Genomic DNA, 24,410 nt, shown 5'->3' with positions numbered 1-24,410 from the left:
AAGAACAGGAAAAAGAACACGTAACATAGATCCTTGTAAAGTCTTGTAAAGCTATCGAAATAAGTGAAGGAAAAACATGCGTCTTGCTCCTTCCTTTCCTCTTTCCCCTTCCTATTTTTCTTAATTTCAATTAAGCTGCTTTCTGAATTGTTGCTGTCAAGTTCTGACTACCATGTGTGTCACTGGCCTATAAAAGCTGAGGAACTGATTCACAGAAGGGTGACAGTGTTATCTTTAACTGACATAAGCAGTGTGAGCTTTTTGCTGTTAAGGCCTCTAGGCGATCTTTGCAATCTAGTTTATGATCGTGACTTCTGAGAAAAAAAAAAAAATCCATTATGTTCTCCTGAAATCATCATCAGATTGAGCCTCTGAATAGTGCTTTCAGCAAAGGTTAGGAAGTTAATTTTCATAGTTTTATAATTGATTTCAAATCTAAATGCCTTATTCATGTAAAAATTAATAGGAGTTGGGCTGCCAGAGACCTCAAAACCTTCAGAATTTATTAGAAAGTACCTTTTTTTAGCTTGACCTTTTAAACCAAAGTACAAAAAGAAAATCTTACCATAACAGGGCATTACATTGCCAGTAGTTGTCATGATGGGTTTGAAGTAAACATGGGAAAAATGTGTAGGCACTGCTTATTGTGTATTTAAAGACTTGCATTCTAGTGTGATGACCATAGTAAGAAAACTTACTTACCATAGTAAGAAAAAAGATGTGGAATAAAATAGTAATTACAAAATGTATTCAGTTCAATGACAGCTACCATTTATAGTTTGTTTTTTCATTATCAACCACTGCTGTCTAATCTTAGGTGATTTCTCTGTTACGATAGAAAGGGGTAAATGATGAAATCTAATATATCCAACAAAATAAAGGAAACTCTCCGTAAGTGAAAGGAAAGGATTTTGTTTAAGCAAAGGTCTATGTTTAAGGTGCTGTGAATATGCTTTCAAGTGGCCTGCATTGCAAATAAATATGGAGTTTAGCTTCAGAAAGAGTATTAAAAAGGCTGTGTAAATAAATAATCTGATACAGGCCATCTCAGAATTAGTAATTTGTTACGTATGAGTTTATTTAACAGCCTTTAATTGATTATTCATATATTGTCAAAAATGGTGCTATTTCTCTACTACGTTTTCCAGTCCTGTGGTGGTGTAGCCTTTTGCCACTGTCTCATAATTATAGATTATGATGTTTTGAATACTTTTCTAAAAAAATAAATGTATAACATGTGCATAGTTAGTTTAAATCGTGAGTTAAAACCTGTGGCATGTTATCTAATTACTAAATTGCATTCTGAATTTGGATCGTGTGCATTTGTCAAACAGTTCTACTGTCTAGGAAGATACAGGTAATGTATGAGGAAGGCCTATCTTTCAGCTTTAATTTCATGAATAAATCTTACTGCATAGTGCTCCAGATTGATCTGTACTAGGAAGTGAGGTCCACACAGGCTCTTATGTCTGTCGTAATGGTGAAGATAGACTCTTGAGGAGGAAATATCAGCAGATGGATCTGCTTGGCTACCCCATTGTACATATTTTTGCTATTAAAATACCAAGACTAAACAGATTCCTTTCCAAACTTTGTAATTTTTTTTTTTTTCAAACCTAAGAAGGACTTGAGCGAAGAAAAATGAGATAAAGCATGCTATCTGAGAACACTGTAACGTTAGGTCAATATAAAAAATCCATTACCTTCAGTGCTTCTGTGTAGTATAGTTTATAATTGTTCTCAATACACAGTGAACATCAAATTATTTCATGAATCAAACATCTTGATAATGAAAGATGCTGTGGCACTGGTGATTCTATGAGCTTCCTCCAGGAAGGGACTGCAGATTCTCAATCCTATTGACAGTAGACCTCAGTAACACTACAGAAAAATACAGGTCTTTTACTGAAAACTTGGCAATGAAGTTAAAGCTTGATGGACATATGATAGCTTTGGTCAGCTAGAACTCTCATAATCCGAAGAGTAAACTATTTTGGTTACTGTTAGGAACCTTCAAAGGGTAATTCATCTTAGGTCCAGACTAGAAGCAGTAAAGTCTGTGCAGATGAAATTGTGCAGCTACCTCAATGTACTTCAATCAGAGTTTTAGAAAAGCACATAAATAATGCCGCTGAATGCTTGATCTTGACAAATAGTGAAATCCTGTGAACTATTATGTGTATTATTGAACGTGGCTGTCATTCTCAGATGAATCATCTTTTACTGGTTTTTAGGAGGTTGTGGTAAAATGCATGCCAGTTTCAGGATGCCAAGTCCCATTTTTTCTGGGGTTCTTGACAGATGTAGTGGTAAGAAAAGGCAGAAAACCATCATATTGTAGGAGACCTTTACAGAGATAGAAGACTGACTGGCTGCAATACAGTTTCAACAGTTAGCTAGTGCCAGTTATCATGTATATGGCAGACCTAGATTTGCTATGATGTGTTTTCCTTGGGAATGCAGTTTATCAGAAATCATTATCTTTGAATAATGCATTTTTCTTCCGCATAGCTCACCCACTCATGAAAATAAATACTGAGTTTTGGATTGTATAAATATTCCTGCATACACGAGATCTTATGAGGAAACTACTTCATATTACAGTGTTTTGTAAAAATGTCTTGATTCAAAAATAACAGAAAGAGAGATTCTTGTTTCAGCTGCTGGTATTCTGCTGTGTCAAAGCATGTAACAAATTTTTATTTGTTTGACTTGTCTTGCAAAATTACCTGTATTAACCTACCCTGACTAAAACAGCAAAAAGGGGGAAATTTGCCAAGAGAGAGGTAGCATTTTTAATAGTGCTATAAAACATATAATAGCGTATAGCAATATATGCTGTAGCATGTAGTGGATCATTGTTGCCAACTTTTTGGAATGTAAATTAGTATCTTTATTTTATTCTAATTATTCCGATGTCTTAAAATCACTTTATTTTATATGTATTCATTCTCATATATGTGAATCAAACACTGACTCTCTTTCCAATGTGAATGAGCACATCCAAATAAATATCCTATTCTATTAAGGCTGCTGAAACAGCACAGAAGAAGTGTGGGTATCATATTGTTTGCTTCTAGCTCAGCAACCTTAAGTAGTTCCTCTAATGCACAGAAATGTTAGATCTCTGATCTGCAACATTGGTAGAACATTCATCTAACTCATCATTCATTAGAGGGTGTCGTGGTTTAACCCCAGCCAGCAACTAAACACCACGCAGCCGCTCACTCACTCCCCCCCACTCAGTGGGATGGGGGAGAAAATCGGGAAAAGAAGCAAAACCCGTGGGTTGAGATAAGAACGGTTTAATAGAACAGAAAAGAAGAAACTAATAATGATAATGATAACACTAATAAAATGACAACAGCAATAATGAAAGGATTGGAATGTACAAATGATGCACAGTGCAATTGCTCACCACCCGCCGACCGACACCCAGCCAGTCCCCGAGCGGTGAATCCCTGCCCCCCCCCACTTCCCCGTTCCTAAACTGGATGGGACGTCACATGGTATGGAATACCCCGTTGGCCAGTTTGGGTCAGGTGCCCTGGCTGTGTCCTGTGCCAACTTCTTGTGCCCCTCCAGCTTTCTCACTGGCTGGGCATGAGAAGCTGAAAAATCCTTGACATTAGTCTAAACACTACTGAGCAACAACTGAAAACATCAGTGTTATCAACATTCTTCACATACTGAACTCAAAACATAGCACTGTACCAGCTACTAGGAAGACAGTTAACTCTATCCCAGCTGAAACCAGGACAGAGGGTTATGTGGCTTTTGTTACCTTGTTAATATTTATAGAAGATATTGGCATTTTTCTCATAAAAGGGTGTTGTAAGTGAAAGTGTTCTTTTAATTTTTTTAGCCTTTTTTTGGCCTTTTCAAAATTTTCTCCTGTAGTTTGGGTTGTAACTTAAGTGTAATTATGATCATTTAAATGCCAGTGTGACTAACTGTTTGAGTAATGAATTAAGGGTGTGCATTCAATAATTGAACTTACATGGTATAATGGGGCTTAATTAGCATTGATATATTGATATAATGCTTTACAACACTCTAAGGATGTGCATGTATTGAGCAATTAATCCTCTCAACATGCAGGTTAGTGAGGTTAGTATGGTTATGTTTATTCTGTAGATGGGTAGAGTAAGGTAAGAGAGAAGTACGGGGTGAAAGAATTTGTCCACGAAACATGCAGTTTCGGAAATGATACCAGAATTACATGTGAGCTTTTCAGACCATCATTTCTTTGATGAACACATTTATCTTTTGTGCTCTGTTCATGACATATTTCAGCTTCCTGCACTTATTTGTTCTGCTCTAAAGGAAATTAAACAATTTTAATTTGTACTACTTCAATGAAAGGAATGGCATGCCATTAATAACTTTCAAATGAGATAGAGAACAAAAACAATTCCATTTTCCTCCTCCCCAACACACACTTTTGCTTTTCCTGGGTGGAGGAGTATCATCTCTAAACTGATAACGAGTTAAGACAATCTCTTCCAAATAACTAATGCTTACAAATGGTAGTAACTTTCTGCAATAAAAAAGAAAATAACTATGTCCATTCATATCAGCCCAATGTTACTACTTAGTCATTGTTTCCCTCATATTTTCTGTTTCTATTAACTTAATGACTTAATTTATTTTCTAGAACCTGGAGTAATTTGAAAATAAGCAGAAAATCAAACTTCTTTAATATACTTTAGACTTCAGTTTACTGTCAGAGACCAGTTAATTATTGGATCCTTTTAAATTGCTATTCTATCAAGTAAAACGACAACTGTATATAAAGTGCCTTCTACTGCCTGGATCCATAATGATGATGTATGAATATTTTTGCAATATTACAAAAAAAGAATTAAATAAAAACTTATTTTACTTCATTCAGAGTTTTGGGAGAAACAGCAAAATTTATAGGATATTTCATTTGAAAATAGATCTGTAAAGAACTTCACTGAAGGAGTGTTAAACCAAGAAATGAGTTTGAAATTAGCTTTGAAAGTTGTGATGTCTGTTACCAACTGAAATCTTTTGTGAAAGTACATTCCATAGCCTAATTTCACCTTTTTTTTATATAAGGAATACGGTTTTAAAAAATGAAAATGAACCCAATTATTTAATTACAATTGTTTGACAAGTATTTATTACTTCATTCTGCAGAATTTAACCGTAACATTTTTCCTTCTTTCTTTTGACAGTATTACCTAGTCATACTTGTGGCAACCCAGGAGAGATACCTAAAGGAGTACTTCATGGAACCAGATTCAACATTGGAGATAAAATCCGATATAGCTGTATCTCTGGTTACATCCTAGAAGGCCATGCCATGTTGACATGTATTGTGAGTCCTGGAAATGGTGCATCATGGGATTTTCCAGTTCCTTTTTGCAGAGGTAAAAATGAAGACATGAAATATCTTTAAATTATAAAGACAATATTAAACCAGCAGATTAAATAAATTTATTTTGAGGTTTTTTTTTTTTTTACTTTCTAAATGTAAAAGTACTAATGTACTGTCTAAAAATCTACACGCCTGTCTGCTCTGTTCATTCAAGATCCTACTTTGCCTAGGGTGCAGCCTCTCCTTTTCTTCCTGCTTTTCCTAAGAGCCTGTGTCTATCCATTGCAGCCCTCCAGTCAGGTGAGCTGTCCCACTAGGTTTCTGTAATCTTGATGACACCAAAGTTGAGTGACTGTATGTGCACTTCCAGTTTGTCCAGTTTGCTTCCCATGCAGCACATTTTTGTGTACACTTCAACTGAGCTTCCAGTCATGTTGCTTTCTGAGGTGGAGGGAGAGAAACATTCATTGCCTTGTCCCATGTGTTCTTCCCTGGGCCTGTAGGTTTTGGCCTGCATCCCTGACAAACTTAGTTTGGAGCTCTCCTCGCTAGGTCAACAAACCTGTTGCCCTGTTCAGCCAGGCAGATCCCATGTCTCCCCTGCTGCCCTTATTCCTTGAAGATGATCCTGTGGTCAAAGAAGTCAAAGGCCTGTTGCCCAGCACCAGCTGCTTAGTCAAGTGTTGTTCTGCAGGAATCTGATGCTCCTGCCTGAGCTTTTCCTCTTGCATTAAGGAGAACCCCTCTGGTCTCCTGTGCTTTTCACCCTAATCCCAAGCCCTCTCGACACCCTTTACTGTTCAAATTCTCCCTTGGCAGTATTATTAGTACCCATGTGGATGAGCAACAAAGGGTATTTGTTGTCTTCTGTAATAATTTGTAAAGGTTTCTTGTGACTGAAGTGTCTTAATGTAATTCCTCACAGCAAAGAAATATTTTAGAAATTTCTGTGCTCCAAAACAAATATAAGAGTTAATAATCAAAAAACAAGCAGAGATTTGGGTCATGTCTGTTGTTTGTATTTGATTTCAATCAGTATGCCACAAAGATTTCTTTTACTAGTGCTTCGAAAACAGGAAGAAAACAAAAATCTTCTAACCTTTCAGTTGCCTGATATTAGATGTTGTTGGGGTTTTATTTTCCTTCTCATATGAGGTAGTAAACAGGTTTCAGAAAAATATACACGTTGTAAGTTCATGGTGTCATCAGTGTCTACTAAATATTTGTTCTGTTTCTTCAGATACTGCCCATTTTGGCAGTGTTCGCTGCATACATATGTCTCTAACAGGACTGAAATTTTGTTCATCACTGTAACTCTATGAATTTAACCTATTAATAAAAACTCAGGCAGTGTCCTAAACCCCTTGTAGAACGTACATGAAATCCAAAGAATTCTGTGTACCTTCTGTCAAGAAATGACAACCGTAACAGAAAAGTTATTTAACAGTTAATGATTTATGTGAGCTGAGCCATTGCCTCAGTGGATTTTTAGAGTTCATGTGGAATGTGGATTTGATGAGGGATTTTAGACTTTCCTTATTTTATTTCATTTTATCAGTCTGGAACATATGCCACGAGGTAGCCCTTTCCATTCACTATGTCTTCAAGCAAGAAATGTTCCACTACTGTTTCTCTAAGAAACTTGGTCTTTTCTATGAAAGCACCTTTTGTTACAGTTTTGTTTCTAGATGGTATTTTTCTTTCTTGTCATTGTAAACTAATTTCATGGCATCCATGGAAGATAATATAGCAGAGTTAAATAAAGCTACATGGTTTATATACTAAAAAATTATAACAACCTTGTTCTCTAGGGTATGTTTCCCTAGCTTTGCTGATGCTGGGAAATTACTATTTTCTGCAGTTTTGTTGCTTAATGTTTTCAGAAGCATTAAGAAGCTGGTGTCCAGTAATTTATACGTTATCTAACCGTACAAATGCTGTTTCTGATAGAAAAATTCCTAGTGAATTACTAAGCCTTCAGGAAGATGTAGGCAGCATTGACTCTTCTATCTGCCATTTTGTTTCTCCGGCTGCTACTCAGTTTCAGAGGTTCTCTCTTTAAAGTGTAGCCATGCAGAGGGTGCTGGAGCTGAACTGTACTGCAGGTTCATTGATGGCTTAGAACGAACTCTGAACAGAAATCAAAGGTGCAGTCAATGGCATTTTTAGAAAATTTAGACAATTTGACTGTCAAGACATTTGCTTTATCTTTTTTTTTCTGGGTTTTTTTTGAATAAACTATGATTTTTTGGTGTGTGAAAATACTGCAACTTCCAAACTGAAAAAGATAGAAAACAGCCCCCCCAAAAGAGAAAACAGCCCCAAAAGAAAAGTTCAAAGACAAATTCTGAAAAGATGAGGTAATTATTAAAACTTAGTCATGTTTTTTCCGTATGATAAGTAAGAGCAGCCATGGACTTTTCGGCTATTAGAAGCTAACCAAGAAGTTTACCACGAGTTTCTGAAAAAAATTGTATAGGTGGCTTACAAAAATTGACAGGGAGAATCAATGGCCCACTGAAATTCTATTCCTCAGGGTTTTGTTCCAAGAATTAAAAAAGTCTTTGTTTTCTCAATCTTGGCTACCATAATAGTGTCACCCAAAACATTTGCCTTCTTTATCTTGAGGTTGAAATACTGTGCAGTACAAGTCTGAAACATTTTGAAAGTTAATTTCATTCTCTGCAGTAACTTCACTAATAGCTGATTTATGATATGTGACTGCTTCTAAACGAACTTGGTATAATTAGGTTCTCAATTCTCAGTAATTTTGAGAATCCCTGGTTGATTATAGTTGCATGAGTTTAGATTCTTATGAAGCTAACATTAGGAATACAAATTGGATTAGTGATATTACAATGGTAAGCTTTTTCTCACAATGAAAATAGCTGTGAGGGGAAGAACATGTAATATGTTATCATTAAAAAGACACCCAATTATTGGAGGGAAAATAAAGAATAAATAAAGAAGACAAACCAGTAAAAGAGATCATATGTCAGAAAGGTCCAAGAGGATCAAGTAATAATTAATCAGGCTCCAGATTTAAGAAATATTATTGGAGAAATACTTTGGTGTAGAATATATAATCAAGAAGGTGTTCTTAGAATGGCTAATGGGAGAAAAGAAGCAAAATTTATGATTCCATATAGAGTAAGATAAACTAAATACAGAGATTCAGAGCTGATATTTTTAAAACATCTAGCAAAGAGAAATTGACATTTTTGGTGTTATCCATACTTTCTGAGGTAGGAAGTAGTTCTCTGATGTAATTTCTTCTCAGCCTCTGAAGTTCAGGCAAATATGATTTTATAAGTTTAAACAGGAGAAAAAGATGTCCTGATCCCATCATTTATTCGTATTTATAAAAAAAAAATAGTAAAATAAAGAGAAAGAAAAAGAAAGTTTCCCAACAATTCTGCTTATTGATGTCACATTACATGATAAAGTGAGAATATTTTCCCAAATCTAATTTTTAGAGTGATGTGGCAGATTCCTGCCTGGGCAATTTCAGAATAATCTGAATTGGTGCAATGTTTACATTGACATGATATTTGAATGAAACTCATTGTGACTGGTGAAATAAGAAGTCAGAGAAGTGTTTCAGGAAAAGCAGATAGGATATACTGTATAATTTCTTACACAGTAGTGCAGGACTGACTAGATCACACCCAATGGAGATATGGACACAGCTACAAGTGTTCTTTCTTATAAATGTCTTTGTGTGTATAAGTATGTATATATATATTTACACATACATATAGTTATGTTTATATATTCTTGTTCTAATGTGTATCAGTAGGTATGGAGGGACCTGATTAAAAAAAAAAGAAAATAAGCCAGGTCAAAGCTGGATCTGTGCAATAAGGTGCCTGGAAGACAGGAACAAGAAGTGAGAAATGAGATGAACAGTACATAGTGAAGGTACCCAGAATGGTATAGTAAAGTCAAAGAATGAAAAAGAGGACTTCAGTCTGACCATTAGGAACACGAGCAAAGTTAACATCAGAGGAAGTTATAAGGATTTACTAAAAATTAAAAACAAACCTCAGGGGCAGTCATAAAATGAAGGGTTTCATAACTGCACATAGACGTCTGGGAATAACTGGATTAACTTTCCTAATTATTAAAAAATATATATGAATTCTGCAACAGTCATTTATTTGCCCTCAAACTATTCAGCCTTTTCTCTTTTTGCTTCAAAATTAGGGCTTTACTATTAATTTGTTGTAGACTGTTATTTTAAGGGATCATTATCAGTGTTAAAAAAAATATGTTCTCAAGTGAAGGGTTATCATATCACTGGAAAAAAGCTTAGCATACTTAATTGAAAAAGAAGAGAGCCTTCACAAGATATCCGGAAAACTGATCTTTTATTTCTGAGAGAGAGAGAGTAAGAGATTACAGACCGTTGATTAATTTTTGAACTACTTAATCTAGCTATTTTCTCTTAAAACCAAGTTTTTCTATGAAAAAGGTTGCAGAGTTGGGGTTTTGATTTTAAGTTTTCTCAAGCACATACTATCAGTTAATAGCTGAACTTTTCTGCCAGGTTAGCAAATAGTTTGTCCATCACTGTTTCTGTCTTATTTGAAATTTATAACTTTGTTGACTAATAGATCAGATTTCCTCTCCAGAGTGGATGGAGGGGGAATAGGTCTTTGTAATATAACAAACTGATATGAATGAATAAGAATTGTAGAAGGCTGCTACATTAAGCACAATGTTTACGAAGAAAAAATGGACCAATCTCAAGCCCCAGGAAGTACAAGACCTCCCCCACTGAGTCCAGTATTGTCAGGGCAAGTAACTATGGGACAACCCTGCTGGGGTCTCCTTAGACCAAGCTCACTGAAATGTCAAAGCTAAAATGTTCAAAGTAGTGCTACAGCTGCAATGGGTGCCCACAGGTGCCTAAACAAATTGCAACAATTTCTGCGTTTCTATTTTGTACATATTATTAACTTGAGGTGAGAAATCTGACTTTTTAATATATGTAAAATAGACACTATTTTCCGAAACCACAATAATTTCTGAAATTTTAACAAAATAAATCCCTTTCTACTTAGAGAGCAATCCAAATTATTTTGAAGTGTCCTTTGAAAACCCCGGAGAGAGAAAGAAAATTCATCTTTGATGTATGGTCTAATGAGTATTTAATTTATGTGAAGTTGATCAACAGCAAGAGAAGAAATTGAGTAAGGGAGGCAAAATGATAAGAGCACTTATCTGGGATGCAGTACATCTGGATTCAAGTGATGATAGGAATTAAAACACAACCTTCTGACAAGTTTCTGTTTTTTAAAATGCAGAAAAGAAGCACAGGTGTTGGCTTTTACCTATGCATAACAAAGTCTATAAAAAACTGAAATATTAAAGAAGATTAGCAAGTAGAGGTGAATATTTTGATGGTTAAAGAGCTGGCTGCCAGTTGGAACTAGATTAGATCAATGAGTTGTCTGATGAATGTGTAATGCTATACCATTGTAACACTTAGCGATGGTTTTGGTCTTTATGAATCTGGCAGTTTAGCAGTTTGACAGTTGACATTGACATACTAAAATTTATTTTTAAACTTGGCATTGATATACTATGGCTTGTTTTTAGGTTTTTGTCTGTAAGACGTTTTAAAATGGTAATTTTAAAGTCTTATTTAAAAAAGTCATTTAACTAACTCCTCATGTTAACCATTTCCAAAATATCCAAAGCATGTATCTGTGAAAGTAATCATTCATGATTATTTCATAGATATGTTTTCTGTAGTGAAGAATTTTATTAAATGAGGTACAATAATCTACTTTTTCACAAATGAACTACAGAAAAATGCCATTTAATAAAGAATTGAATAAAACACAGAATGACAGAATATCTCAAGTTGGAAGGGACCCATAAGGATCATCGAGTCCCACTCCCTGCTCCTTGCAGAACTACCTAAAACTAAACTCTTTGACTAAGAATGTCGGCCAGATGCTCCTTGAACTCTGACAGGCTTGGTGCTGTGACCATTTCGCTGGGGAGCCTGTTCCAGGGACTGACCACCCTCTCAGTGAAGAACCTTTCCCTAATGTCCAGTCTGAACTTCCCCTGACGCAGCTTCACTCCATTTCCTCGTGTCCTATCGCTGGTCACCAGAGAGAGGAGATCAGCACCTTCCCCACCACTGCCCCCCTTGAGGAACGTGTAGACTGTGATGAGGTCACCCCTCAGCCTTCTCTCCTCCAAACTGAACAAGCCAGGTGACCTCAGACGCTCCTCATAAGTCTTGCCCTTGATGACTTTCACCACCTTGGTTGCCCTCCTCTGGACACACTATAATAGTTTGATAGCCTTCTTGTATTGAGGCACCCAAAACTGCACACAGTACTTGAGGTGGGGCCGCACCAGTGCAGTGTCGAGTGGGACAATCACCTCCCTCGACCGGCTAGCTATGCTGTGCTTGATGCACCCCAGGACATGGTTGGCCCTTTTGGCTGCCAGGGCACACTGTTGACTCATATTCAACTTGCCATCAACCCAAACCCCCAGATGTCTTTATGCGGGGCTGCTCTCCAGCCTCAATAAATAAAGAACTGTTTCAGTGGTATTTTTAATAAGGCATGCTAGATAATGTATGCCTATGGTTCATTCAGAACCCTCTAAAGCTGCAATTTTCTTTAATTAATAAGACTTACAAAATGTGACTCAAAATGACAATATGTCGTTTGATGATGATTTATAAAATATCACTCAAGTTTTTAATTGCATCTATTCTGTTGCTAGTGATAAAGAGGTAACAAAATGACTATGAATGACATAACAGGAAAAAACTTCTTTATTACTATGAATTTTGTATTTTAAGTCACAGCTATGTTTTCATCAGTTATGTTACAACAGTAATGTAGTAAAATGATCTTTCAAATGAGAATCTTTCAGTATAAACTGAACTTGAATAGCCAATTCTGATCATTTAAATTTGGTTTCTAAGTTAATTTTGAAAGGTTAGATGGGTTTTAAATGGGGGGGGGGTTGGTTATTATGCAATAAACACTTTTCACTTGCATAAACATTTTATTAGTTTTTGTATAAATAAGGCATATAGAATACAGAACATTGCACTCTGGAAGGCATTTGTGTGGGAAGGAGAGGAAAGTCCAGTAAAAATGATTGAATGTTCAAAAGATATCTAAACCAATTTAAATAAGGAAGTTTTGTAACATCCTGTTTCTGTTCTTACCCCATCCTTGGATATCTGCTTAGCAGGGCTTGCATCTGTCGTGTTGCAAGATCTCATTTATGCAAACCAAAATTGTCAGATTGTTATTTTTGGTGAAATGACTCTTTCTAGTTTGAAGAAAAATGGAAGATTTTTCATTGACTGCCATGGTTCCTCAGTGATTCTTTTGATTTTTACATACATTAACTTGATGGATATATTTATCTGTTTTATCTAAGCTGCACATCTATACAGTATATATGGTTTTTGGTAAGTGGTGCCAGCCATATGTGTTTGCATGTGTGCTTTATATGATGCACGTTCTCTAAATTCAGAGCACTTAATTCCTGACCACTGAGAGATCCAAATATTTGTAGCTTTATACTTCAAGTAGTCATTTATGCTGATACAAACAGCACTTTGTGCAGTTGCTTACAACTTGAAAATAACCATGAGTGTTTGGAATTAATTGCTTGCACATTTTAAAATGCAATTTGTTAATCACTTAGAGTTTGAATTCATGAAGCCTGAGGCACTATCTGCTATCAAATTACTTCAAGCACAGTGATGCATTAAGATTCCTGAGCACTGTTCTAGCTCTGTCAAAAGCATAACACAGAGAAGGCCATGGCCAAGAAGGATGATCAATCCAAGGAGGCCAAGTAGCTCTGGGGCCAGCTGGTGAAACACAGTGTATGTCCGGAGAGTTTGTCTGCTACCCTGCGAGTGGTGTGGCCACATCCTGCCTGCCTGTGCTCACTCTTAGGTGATTTATTACATTTTAGCATTCTACAGTCTGGTTGCCTTAGCCTGGGTGCCACCTATGATGAAGGAAGTCCCCAAACCACAGGTTCCTGGAACATGGGGAATATGTCAGAGGAAAGATCATTCTGTGCAGCTGCTTTTGCCGTGGTCTTTCCCTAACACATCCACATCTGTCAGAGAGAAAATACCGACTCTCTGGTCTGAGTTAGCTTCTGTGGTCTTACCTGACTAATGTTCCCTTTCCATTTCTGAGCTAACTTGGTTTCTTGCAAACCTCTTTGAAACGGTGTTATGAATAGATTGAAAAGCTATGCATCCCTCTGGGCAGATATCTGTAGCAGCCTGAGTTCCTTTGGCTTTCATTGGTAATGCACAGCGTATAAATTTAGATTTTTGCATGTGACTGCCAGAAATAATCAACTACATAAGCCTTCCTTGTCAGCTGTAAAATTCAGAGCTTTAGAGCTCAAACCTTATTCAAGGGCTCTGCAGCAGAAACACTGAGTAGCGTTGTAATTACCACTAGCATGTTACTTAATGTCAGTATAAACACAGTGGGAGATGGTGTCATTAAGAATGTTATCATAACAAAATTTAACAGCAAGTGGCTGGTACCAGAGTTATGGCTGACTTAGGATTTTGCACATCTTGCTGGTTACCCTGGGTGGGAAAAGCCTGCTTGCTGCCTTTCAGGAATACAGGTAGAACCTGTATGCATCATTAACTGGAACTCACACTCTTACATTTTGATTCTTTAAAAAAAAAAAAAAATAAAAACAATCCCACACTGTTATGACAAAATATGAACAAGTAGAAAGCCTGAAAAAAAGACAGGGTGGAAATTATCAGGTTTGGGATTTTGATTGTTCATTCAAACTATGATACTGATGATGACTGCAGTGGAAATCAATAACTCAGTGTTAGTGTCTGTACTGAAGTATTGGCACAGGATGTATGAAGTTAATTTGTTTTTCTTTGCTGGGTTAGATGATGATCTGAAGTGCTTGAAAGCTATGCAGTTTTAAAAAAAAAAAGGAAAAAAAGGGTCATTCCAGATGTTATTGGAAAACAACCTTGGTTCCTTTCTGATCTTTGCATGTATTATGCACCAGGAATTTTGACTCTGATCCTCAGCTTTATCCATGAGTTCTTTAATTTCCACTTCCTTTCCCCTTTCATCCCTCAGAGGCACAATGGCCCTTTCAATATGCACTGTATAAAAAGCCAGGAATTGAGGGAGGAATCACAGAAATGGCCTGATTTCACCAACAAAAAGAAATCTTTTAGAAGTGTAGACCAATTCCACTCCTAAATCTTCGTTTAAAAAAGAACACATAAATATCAAGGTCCAGAAAGTAAGATAGGAAATTTCTCAAAAAGAGCTGACCTCCTCTGAGAAATTTGTGTGCCAGGAAATCATGAAATTCAATAAGGCTTTAGTAGCCAGGGTTATGTTACATTTCTTTATGTCAAAATTTACTTTGCATATAGAAAAGTAAAGATAACTACCTGTTCGAATCTCTTCAGCAGCTTTCTCTCCTCTTTTTAGTCAAATTAATGGTCCATACAATACTTATATGTTAAAGAAATTGTTATGTGTTTGCCTTTCTCCCAATTTTTCCTTTTGTTTCAGTCCCTTATTAGCTATTTATCCTCTTTTAATGGTCTCCCTTTTTTAATGTCCAGCCACAGTATTCCTCTTCTTTTGATTCAAATTAATCCTTTTTCCTTCAAATCTTCCTTTAAAACTCACTTTCACTGACAGGCTTTCAACTGTGATTGAGAAGAGCAGCTCTACTCCTACCCTTCTCTGTGGTCTTAATTAGCTATTCAGTTATTATCCTAGTTAGACTGTAAGTTCCTTGTGCCATGCACCTTGCCAAACTATTTGTTTTTAACTCTTCACATGCACTTATAGTATGCAAATAATACCTAATGATAATAGCATTAAGTAAAGATGATAAAACAGATAAAAATGAAATGCTTCTCTTCTGATCATCCACCTATGTGGAAATATTTTTAATTACTTACTACTGCAGTAGCTTTCATAACCACATTATAACACACCAAAAGCCAGTTGATGAATTTTTAATTTTTTATGCCAGTGAATTGTATGGATGACATGATTTGTTTTGTTTTGTTTTAATTATATGTTTTAATACCCAATACTACTAATAATCAGCATATCTTTAAAGCTTTTAATGAAATCTTATGGAGCAAGGAAGAGTACAAGTCTGCTAAATCCTTTGACAGCATATTAAACAACATTCCAGGCTTACGAGGAAATTCCTGTGCTCTGTATTTTTTGAAATTTGGTTAATAACCATTAAAAAAATATATGTTGTTAACTGATGATGCATGAACGTTGAAAGGTCCATCCGGCAACAAAACATTCTGAATTTATTTGCCATCTGTAAACATCCTGATTCAGAACAAAAAACTTGAGAATGGCTAGTATGAGTTCATTAATGCTTCCTAGTTTATGACAGCATTTAAATCTATAGGAATATTTTTTGTGCAATTTTTTATAGTTATAAGAAATGAGAGAGATCTTTAGAAAAGAAATGTTCCATATTTTTTAATTTATATCACAGAAAGACTAACTGTATTTCTGTGATTCTCTACCCAGTTCTTTCTTAGGCTTCTGTGGACACTTTCAGAGAGCCAAAGTACACGTTTTCCAAATCAGCTTGTACTAAGTGTCTCTGCTGACGTTATCCTTGTTTGGCCTTGTGTCACCAACAAGGAAAAAAAAGTAAAAAAACCCAAAGAAAACATCTCTGAAGTTTAAAGGCCAGAAAATGTTCGATTCCTTTCACCTGGATAGTATTTTGTTTCTCTGTGTGCACATATTTGTGGGTACTCTACGTGCAGAAGGGAAGAGCTGGGTTTGCTATGGCAGAAACAATGACGCTTCACTTGTTTGAAGTGCAGCTCCACTAGTAATTGATATTCTGTTCTTCAGCTGAAGGAGCTTGTGGAGGGACACTACGTGGGACAAGCGGAACTATTTCAAGTCCTCACTTCCCTTCCGAGTATGAAAATAATGCTGATTGCACCTGGACCATATTGGCTGAACCAGGAGATACTATTGCTTTGGTCTTTACTGACTTCCAGTTAGAAGAAGGATATGACTTCTTAGAGATCAGTGGAACAGAAGCACCATCAATATGGTAAGTCAGAGATCTTGTAAAGATCTCAGTTTCTGTTTTTCTTTTCTGATGAGTATTGTGAAAAGATATTAAAGGATATTTAAGATATTTGAGATGTTTTCTACCTGTTAGTAATGACCATTTTGTTACGCATATTCCTTTGGTCCCTTTTACCCTCCAGAAACTGAAAAAAAATGTAGTAGTTTGATTCTTCTTCTTTCTGAATCTTGATCCTTCCTTTTATTTTCCTCCATGTTTGAGAGTTATATTTTTAAGGTATCTTAACAATGAGCATTTATTGATGTTACATATTTGAACTTGGTATGAGAACATTTTCTGATGTTGTGTCTTGAATGGCTTATCATGATACTGTACTCCAGCAATGAAAGTAGTGAGCAAAATTCAGCCTCACAGTAAAACAGGTGTATATAGAGAGCAAATAGATGCCATTTTATTCTAAACAGGCTCTAACTCAGTCTTACTACATGTACTCATGTATGCAAGTATTATTATCTTATGTTGGCTGATGTTAAAACTGTTTGCTTAGCAATATTAGGGCTTCGTAATTATAATACTAAATCTGCATTCTCTGTACTAAATAAAAGATGATAGCTCTGTCTATGGGAATAGATTAAATTGCAGAACAGTTTGTATTATGATTTCTCTGCATGCTACATATGCAGGTTTTCATTTTTTTCATCTCTGAGAACGTCTTGTGCTGGACATATGCGCCATTGCTATAAAATGTAGCCTAAAAAGAGTACAGATCTGCTGCTCACAGATGACTGATGGTTCTTCAGAATGCCTATCTGGAGATCTGAAGCAATCTCGCTATTATTTTAATGTCATAACAGGCTAGGCAGTACAATATATGAATAATTGTGAAGTTCTAGGTAGCATCTGATCTGTTGAAAATAAAAAAGTGTGGCAACCATGCTTGGCAAATATGTAAAAACTTTGTTTTGAAGATATTTCTGGATCTGTATCACAAGATTACACTCTAATATTTCCACACAATGAAAAGTTGTGTAACAGCAGTCAGTGAAGCAGCTTCATATCAAATCAAGTGCTCATGTCTGTTGGAAGTACAATATGCGAGTACCCCATTTGCCTCTCTTTCATGCACAATCATGCACAACACTCATCAATGCCAATGTTTTCTTATTAGGGGTTCGAAGGACCAGAAGCTGAAATATTGAAGGGGAAGAGCTGATGGATTCTTGCAGCAAAGCATAAAAATCTGTCCATTTAATTTCATGTATGAGGCTGTAGTAGACACCTAACAACATAATTGCAACTTTGTTGCAAGAAATTAATGTTACTGAATTGAACATGCAAATATAGGAATAACTTTACGTTTACAGACAGTCACATCTATATATCTGTTCCCCAGAAGATTTCTGATAATAGGTGATGTAGAAGAATATGAGCAGAAAGCAATAGAAATATACTCTGCATTGATCTCATATGGTATTGATCAGTGTTATGTTGAAAATTAGAGATATCATAAGAATCTTATTTCTCCTAGAATTCAGTTTAAACATTTTTCTTGTTTTCTGTGATATTTGTTTTTTGGGTTGGAGATATTTTTTTTTTAATAATGCTAAACTCTGATCACTAAAAGCTAAGGTTTTATTATATGTTCCTAGGATCATAGAATGATAGAAAAGTTTGGGTTGGAAGGGACCTTTAAAGGTCATCGAGTCCAACCCCCCTGCAGTGAGCAGGGACATCTTCAACTAGATCAGGTTGCTCAGAGCCCCGTCCAACCTGACCTTTAATGTTTCCAGGGATGAGGCATCTACCACCTCTCTGGGCAACTTGTTCCAGTGTTTCACCACCGTCATTGTAAAAAAAGTCTTCCTTGTATCTAGTCTGAATCTACCCTCTTTTAGTTTAAAACTGTTACCCCTTGTCCTATCACAACAACCCCTACTAAAAAGCTTGTCCCTGTCTTTCTTGTAGGCCCCCTTTAAGTAGTGAAAGCTGCTATAAGGTCTCCCTAGAGCCTTCTCTTCTCCAGGCTGAACAACCCCAGCTCTCTCAAAATTTCTTCACAGGAGAGGTGTTCCAGCCTGCTGATCATTTTTGCGGCCCTTCTCTGGACCCACTCCAACAGGTCCATGTCTTTCCTGTGCTGAGAACCCCAGAGCTGGACACAGTACTGCAGGTGGGCTCTCACCAGAGCAGAATGGAGGGGAAGAGTCACCTCCCTTGACCTGCTGGCCACGCTTCTTTTGATGTAGCCCGGGATACTGTTGGCTTTCTGGGCTGCGAGCACACATTGCTGGCTCATGTCCAGCTTTTCATCCACCAGTACCCCCAAGTCCTTCTTGGCAGGGCTGCTCTCAATTCCTCCAGCTGGTATTGATACCGGGGGTTGCCCTAACCCATGTGCAGGACCTTGCACTTGGCTTTGTTGAACTTCATGAGGTTCACATGGACCCACTTTTTGAGCTTGTCCAGGTCCCTCTGGATGGCATCCCATCCCTCAGGCGTGTCAACTGCACCACTCAGCTTGGTGTCATCTGCAAACTTGCTGAGGGTGCAGTCGATCCCACTTTCTATGTCATTGATGACAATATTAAACACTACTGGTACCACTGACACCAGTACAGGATCAATACAGGATCACTGGTAAAAGTTTGGAGAAGCTATGGGAAGTTTTATAAGAAATGTTTCAAGGATTATTGGATAATTTGGAATGAAGCTACACATTTAGCTATATTTAAGCCAGAACAGTTACCATAGCGACATTAGAGCCATGCTAAATGTAGTGCATGCTGTAATCTGCTAAAATCAGCTGTGTGTTTAAATGTGAGGTTGTTCCATACTTAAAACTAATGGTCTAGAGGTGTAGCATCTTAAAATGTGACTTTTTTTTTTTTTTTTAATTGCTCACTTTTATTGTATCTGGCATCACATCAACAGCTTTGTACAGTAATTCTGTGTTAGAAGACACATATTCCATTAACACGGTCTGGTAATTACAATTGTTTTTTCAGTTAAAGGAATATTTGCTGTAAAATAAGCCAAATATTATCCTAGTGAAGAGCATAGAAAGATGATATATGAGCACTGCAAAAGCTAGAAAGAGAGCGAGAATAAAGAAAATAATTTCAGACTGATGACTCTTCAGTGTTTTTAGTGTTTGGTGCAATAGATCTGGACTACCCTCTCCAGACATATCAACAAAGTTAGAAACAGTTCCAGCATGATTACAGTAAAAACTGGATGGACTTTTTTTAAGTAAAGCAATGGAAATGCTACAACAAGTAGCATTTAAATGCTGAGGAAAAAAAATCTGATATATCTATAAAATATGTTTATAAGAGATACTATATTATAGTAATTGATTATATTATATGCCTTATTTTTATTATATAATAGTAATATTAATTATATGCCTCATGTTTCTAAACCTTCTTTAAGATGTTCAGTTAATTTCATGTTATATAGAATCATAGAATCGGTTAGGTTGTAAAAGACCTTTAAGGTCATCGAGTCCAACCGATAACATAGCACTGCTAAGTCCACCAGTAAACCATGTCCCTAAATGCCACATCTACACATCTTAAATACCTCCAGGGATGGTGACTCAGCCACTTCCCTGGGCAGCCTGTTCCAATGCCTGACAACCCTTTCAGTAAAGAAATTTTTCCTAATATCCAACCTAAACCTCCCTTGATGCAACTTGAGGCCATTTCCTCTCGTCCTATCTCCAGCCACCTGACAGAAGAGACCAACACCCACCTGGCTACAACCTCCTTTCAGGCAGTTGTAGAGAGTGATAATGTCTCCCCTCAGCCTCCTTTTCTCCAGGCTAAACAACCCCAGTTCCCTCAACCGCTCCTCATAAGACTTGTGCTCCAGGCCCCTCACCAACTTGGTTGCCCTTCTCCGGACATGCTCCAGCACCTCCATGTCTTTACTGTAGTGAGGGGCCCAAAACTGAACACAGGACTCGAGGTGCGGCCTCACCAGTGCCGAGTACAGGGGAACCACCACCTCCCTGCTCCTGCTGGCCACGCTATTTCTGATACAGGCCAGGATGCCGTTGGCCTTCTCGGCCACCTGGGCACACTGCTGGCTCATATATACCCAGCTGTCCACCAACACCCCCAGGTCCTTTTCTGCCGGGCAGCTTTCCAGCCACTCTTCCCCAAGCCTGTCACGTTGCATGGGGTTGTTGTGACCCAAGTGCAGGACCCGGCACTTGGCCTTGTTGAACTTCATAGGATTGGCCTCAGCCCATCGATCCAGCCTGTCCAGATCCCTCTGTAGAGCCTCCCTACCCTCCAGCAGATCGACCCTGCCTCCCAACTTGGTGTTGTCTGTAAACTTACTGAGGGTGCACTCGATCCCCTCGCCCAGATCACTGATAAAGATATTAAACAGAACTGGCCCCAATACTGAACCCTGGAGAACACCACTTGTGACTGGCCACCAACTGGATTTAACTCCATTCACCACAACTCTTTTGGCCTGGCCATCCAGCCAGTTTTTTACCCAGTGAAGAGTATGCCTGTCCAAGCCATGAGCAGCCAGTTTCTCCAGGAGAATGCTGAGGGAAACGGTGTCAAAAGCTTTACTAAAGTCTAGGTAGACAACATCCACAGCCTTTCCCTCATCCGCTAAGTGGGTCACCTTCTCACAGAAGGAGATCATTGGTTTATTTCCCAGTGCATTGAAAAGGAAGAAGAGATTTATTTACCTTTTCTTATTCTTAAAAGATTAGTTGAAAACCATTCATACAGTGCATCCTAAGGTAATTAGTTTATAAAACATTCAGGTGACATAACCTCACTATTTATTTTATATCCACGATACAATTAGAGTCTCCAAAGTTATTCATTTTTTTTTTTCCTAATTAAAGAGCAGTTATATAGCTCTGGATCTTGAATGGATGTGGATATATCGATGACCACATTTTTAATCCTGTTTTGAATCAATATAAGTGTCAACAGGCTTAAAAAGATGAATGTCGGTGTTTGCAAAATGAATGCGAAGCAGGTAGAACAGGCTTTTTAATCTGTGGAGGAAGTAAAAGTATTATTAGTTAGACTGTAGATGAAAGAAAGCTTTTTGAATTTGAATCACTTGCTTAATTTGCTATTACAGAAAGGAGTTTTAGATGTAAACCATGTTTATCTTGAGTTAGTAAGCTCTTGGTCGCAATGCCAAGAACAGTACTTCTGGGAGCATAACAGAAAGACTGCCTCTTTTCTACGTCTGGAGTCCATCTCCAAGTCCACCAAATGACTGGATCTTTTGAGTCTGAAGGGCTCCTCTGTTGTTAATTATTAGAACTGAAAAAAAAAAAATAAAAAGGTTTTTTGCGTAATTTCTGAACATTACATATAACTTTTTAAATACTTCCAAATATGTCCCTTTGGACTTCATCTTAAGTTATGTGGTACTTAAAATTAAATCAAGGTTGGATCTAGAGATAGTGTTAAGAAGTATCTTAAAAGCCCAGGCTAAAGGAACATGGTTTTGAAGTAAAATCTGGAATATATCACTTAGGGAAAGCATCCTTTTGAAAATCTCTTAGTGAGTCTTTCCCAGGACTCCTCCTTGAGACTGAGGGTTTTGTTTGTTGTGGGTTTTTTGTTTGTTTGTTTTTAATTTGGACTGAATATTTTATTATTTGCAGGTTAGGTAAAGCTGGACAATTCACATGGGTGTAGTAAGGACAGATTCAGGCTTTTTCATGTAAATGTGCCTTTGCCATAATTTTTGCAAGATTAAAAACTTACTTGTCAAAATTTATCTTAGACTCTTACAGGATGCATGAAAGGTGATTATGATATTAAGAATAATTCTGAAATTATTATTTTTTAACTTGGAATCTTAATATTGAACATATTTTGTTCTAAAACCTATTTTTTCCTCTTTTACCTTACAATACTGATGTTATCTGACTGTGCTTCAATTTAAACCTAAAATTATTATCCTTCGAGCTTTTGTCAGTATTTGCCAATACAAGAGAATGAACTACACCTCATACGTTTTAGTCCAAATTAATTTCCTAATACTATTTAAAAATACCTTTAAGATTTTTCTGACTTCCTTATAAATCACATCAATATCCTAGCGAAAGGCCATAAAAATGTATGTGGATGTGAGAGTGATTTGGAAGCAGCAATAATGAATTGCTATAATCTTGGCATACAATTTGACATAAGTACCTGGAGTCATCTGAAGCTCACTTCTTATTTCTGTGTTAATGAATAACTGTTATAATAGCTGGGTCATAATACTAATTTGTGTTTCTTAGATAAATACACCAGTCCAAGCACTTAGGTATAATTCAAAACAGTAGTATTTTGATATGTATGTTTCCTGTCCTGTTTATAGACATCTGTCTTAATCTTACCACCCTCATTGTGAAAGGTCTATAGTAAAATAATGCATGAGATTATGGAGTGGTCTAAATCACTTTTTTGATAGATAGCTATGGCAGTAGCTCCATACATATGAGCTGAATATTTAGCTCAGAATTACATAATTCTACAGCTAAAGAGCACCATCTATTGGTTTATTGTGAAAAGATGTATTACCTGTGGATGCACCTTCAATAAAGTTGTTGTTAATGCACCAGAAAAGGGCTCGTGACATACTCTTGGCAATATAAGGTTCTATTTTCTTTTCCTTCTCCATCAGATGAGAAAGGATGTGCCATGGCCATGCAACGAGAGGAAGGCAGTTAGATTCCAGCTTTTTCATTTGAGAACACTATTCGATTTTTATTAATTTATTTGTAATTAGTTACTTATTTTAGCCTCTTTAGAGACCTTCTGACAGTCATCCCTTTTATGTCACCAGTGAAACTCTGCAAAGCCGTATGTTTGTATTGAAGATGCTGGTAAAGGGTTCTCTTGCTGTCTACTAGAATTTGGAAGCTCTGATGTTTCTCTAACTTTTAACTGGATTTCCCCTTTTACCTGTTTTGGTTAGGAAACTGAATCCAATAATTATAAGCTTCTGTCCATCTGACCTGCCATGAACAACATTTCATTTTTATTCAGGAAAAGAAATTGCATAGTTACCCTCAAATTCTTTCTATTGATTTCTATGTTGCAAAGTTTCCAGCTACCGTGTAAAAATCCTGTGGTCTATCACATTTCAAAATCAGCATTAATGCTGTTTAGCACTTGTACCCAATTTATCAATTATATATAGCAACACAAAAATTTAAATTGACTTACTGTAGAACACTACACAGTTCCAAACCCCCAAGATACATTGGAAAGACAAAGATACTTTAAAGGTGAGCGAGAAAGGTAGAAGGTGTGTCTATATGAAGAGCTTTGTAAGACTGAAGAATACAGTGATTGTGACAGAATATTAGGTATTTTCAATTAATGTTTATTTAACTCATGAGAATTAGAGTTCTGTTCATGAAATATGATTTTGCTAACTGAGTTCTGCCATACCCCATTTGTTCAGACTCTTGCTACAGCACACGTCATCAGTAGGCATTCACATATTGCAAACTGAATAAATGATAGAAGAATCCTTAAAATAAGTAATATGGCAAATGCCATGTCTCTTTAAAAGACTCAGTGGAATACATCTTTTCCCCATTTTCTGAGTCCTGTCAGTTGCTGCCTTTGGTGGTGATGCTTGTTTCTCCTGGTTTCTCCTAGCTATTTTCTGTTAGCAACACCTATGCTTCCACCGCTCTCTTCCGTTCCCCTCCCACCAACGTGTCCTGTTTCTACATCCTCCCTCAGCATTTGCTGCCACGATCAATGATTTAAGCTTAAAATCTGGTAAAACTTATCCCAAACAAGTATTGACAGATTGTAGTTGATCTTCTTGTCCTTTTTCCCTTGGTTTCTAGGAGATTAAGCATTGAAAAACATACCCTCCAAGCCTTAAAAAAAAAAAGTCAGTCCTGTGGTGTAGTCATAGTCAAAATGGTGTATAAAAAGTTTGCAAACAACGTGCT

The 24,410-nt window shown here is 36.8% G+C and overlaps 1 protein-coding gene across 1 annotated transcript in view; it reads left to right on the top strand.

The window, feature by feature from the left end:
- The window catches only part of CSMD1 (CUB and Sushi multiple domains 1), a 1,244,186-nt gene that overhangs the window by 582,185 nt on the left and 637,591 nt on the right, over window positions 1–24,410 (top strand). The window contains exons 4-5 of the mRNA XM_052809685.1: window positions 5,205–5,399; window positions 16,267–16,474. Coding sequence (XP_052665645.1) covers window positions 5,205–5,399; window positions 16,267–16,474 — 403 coding nt within the window. The remainder of the gene's footprint in view (window positions 1–5,204; window positions 5,400–16,266; window positions 16,475–24,410) is intronic.

This window comes from Harpia harpyja, chromosome 15 (genome assembly GCF_026419915.1).
Source record: "Harpia harpyja isolate bHarHar1 chromosome 15, bHarHar1 primary haplotype, whole genome shotgun sequence".
In the NCBI taxonomy this organism is placed as follows: Eukaryota; Metazoa; Chordata; class Aves; order Accipitriformes; family Accipitridae; genus Harpia; species Harpia harpyja.
Note: the sequence above shows the minus strand (reverse complement) of the source record. Positions and strands in the feature narration are given on the sequence as shown.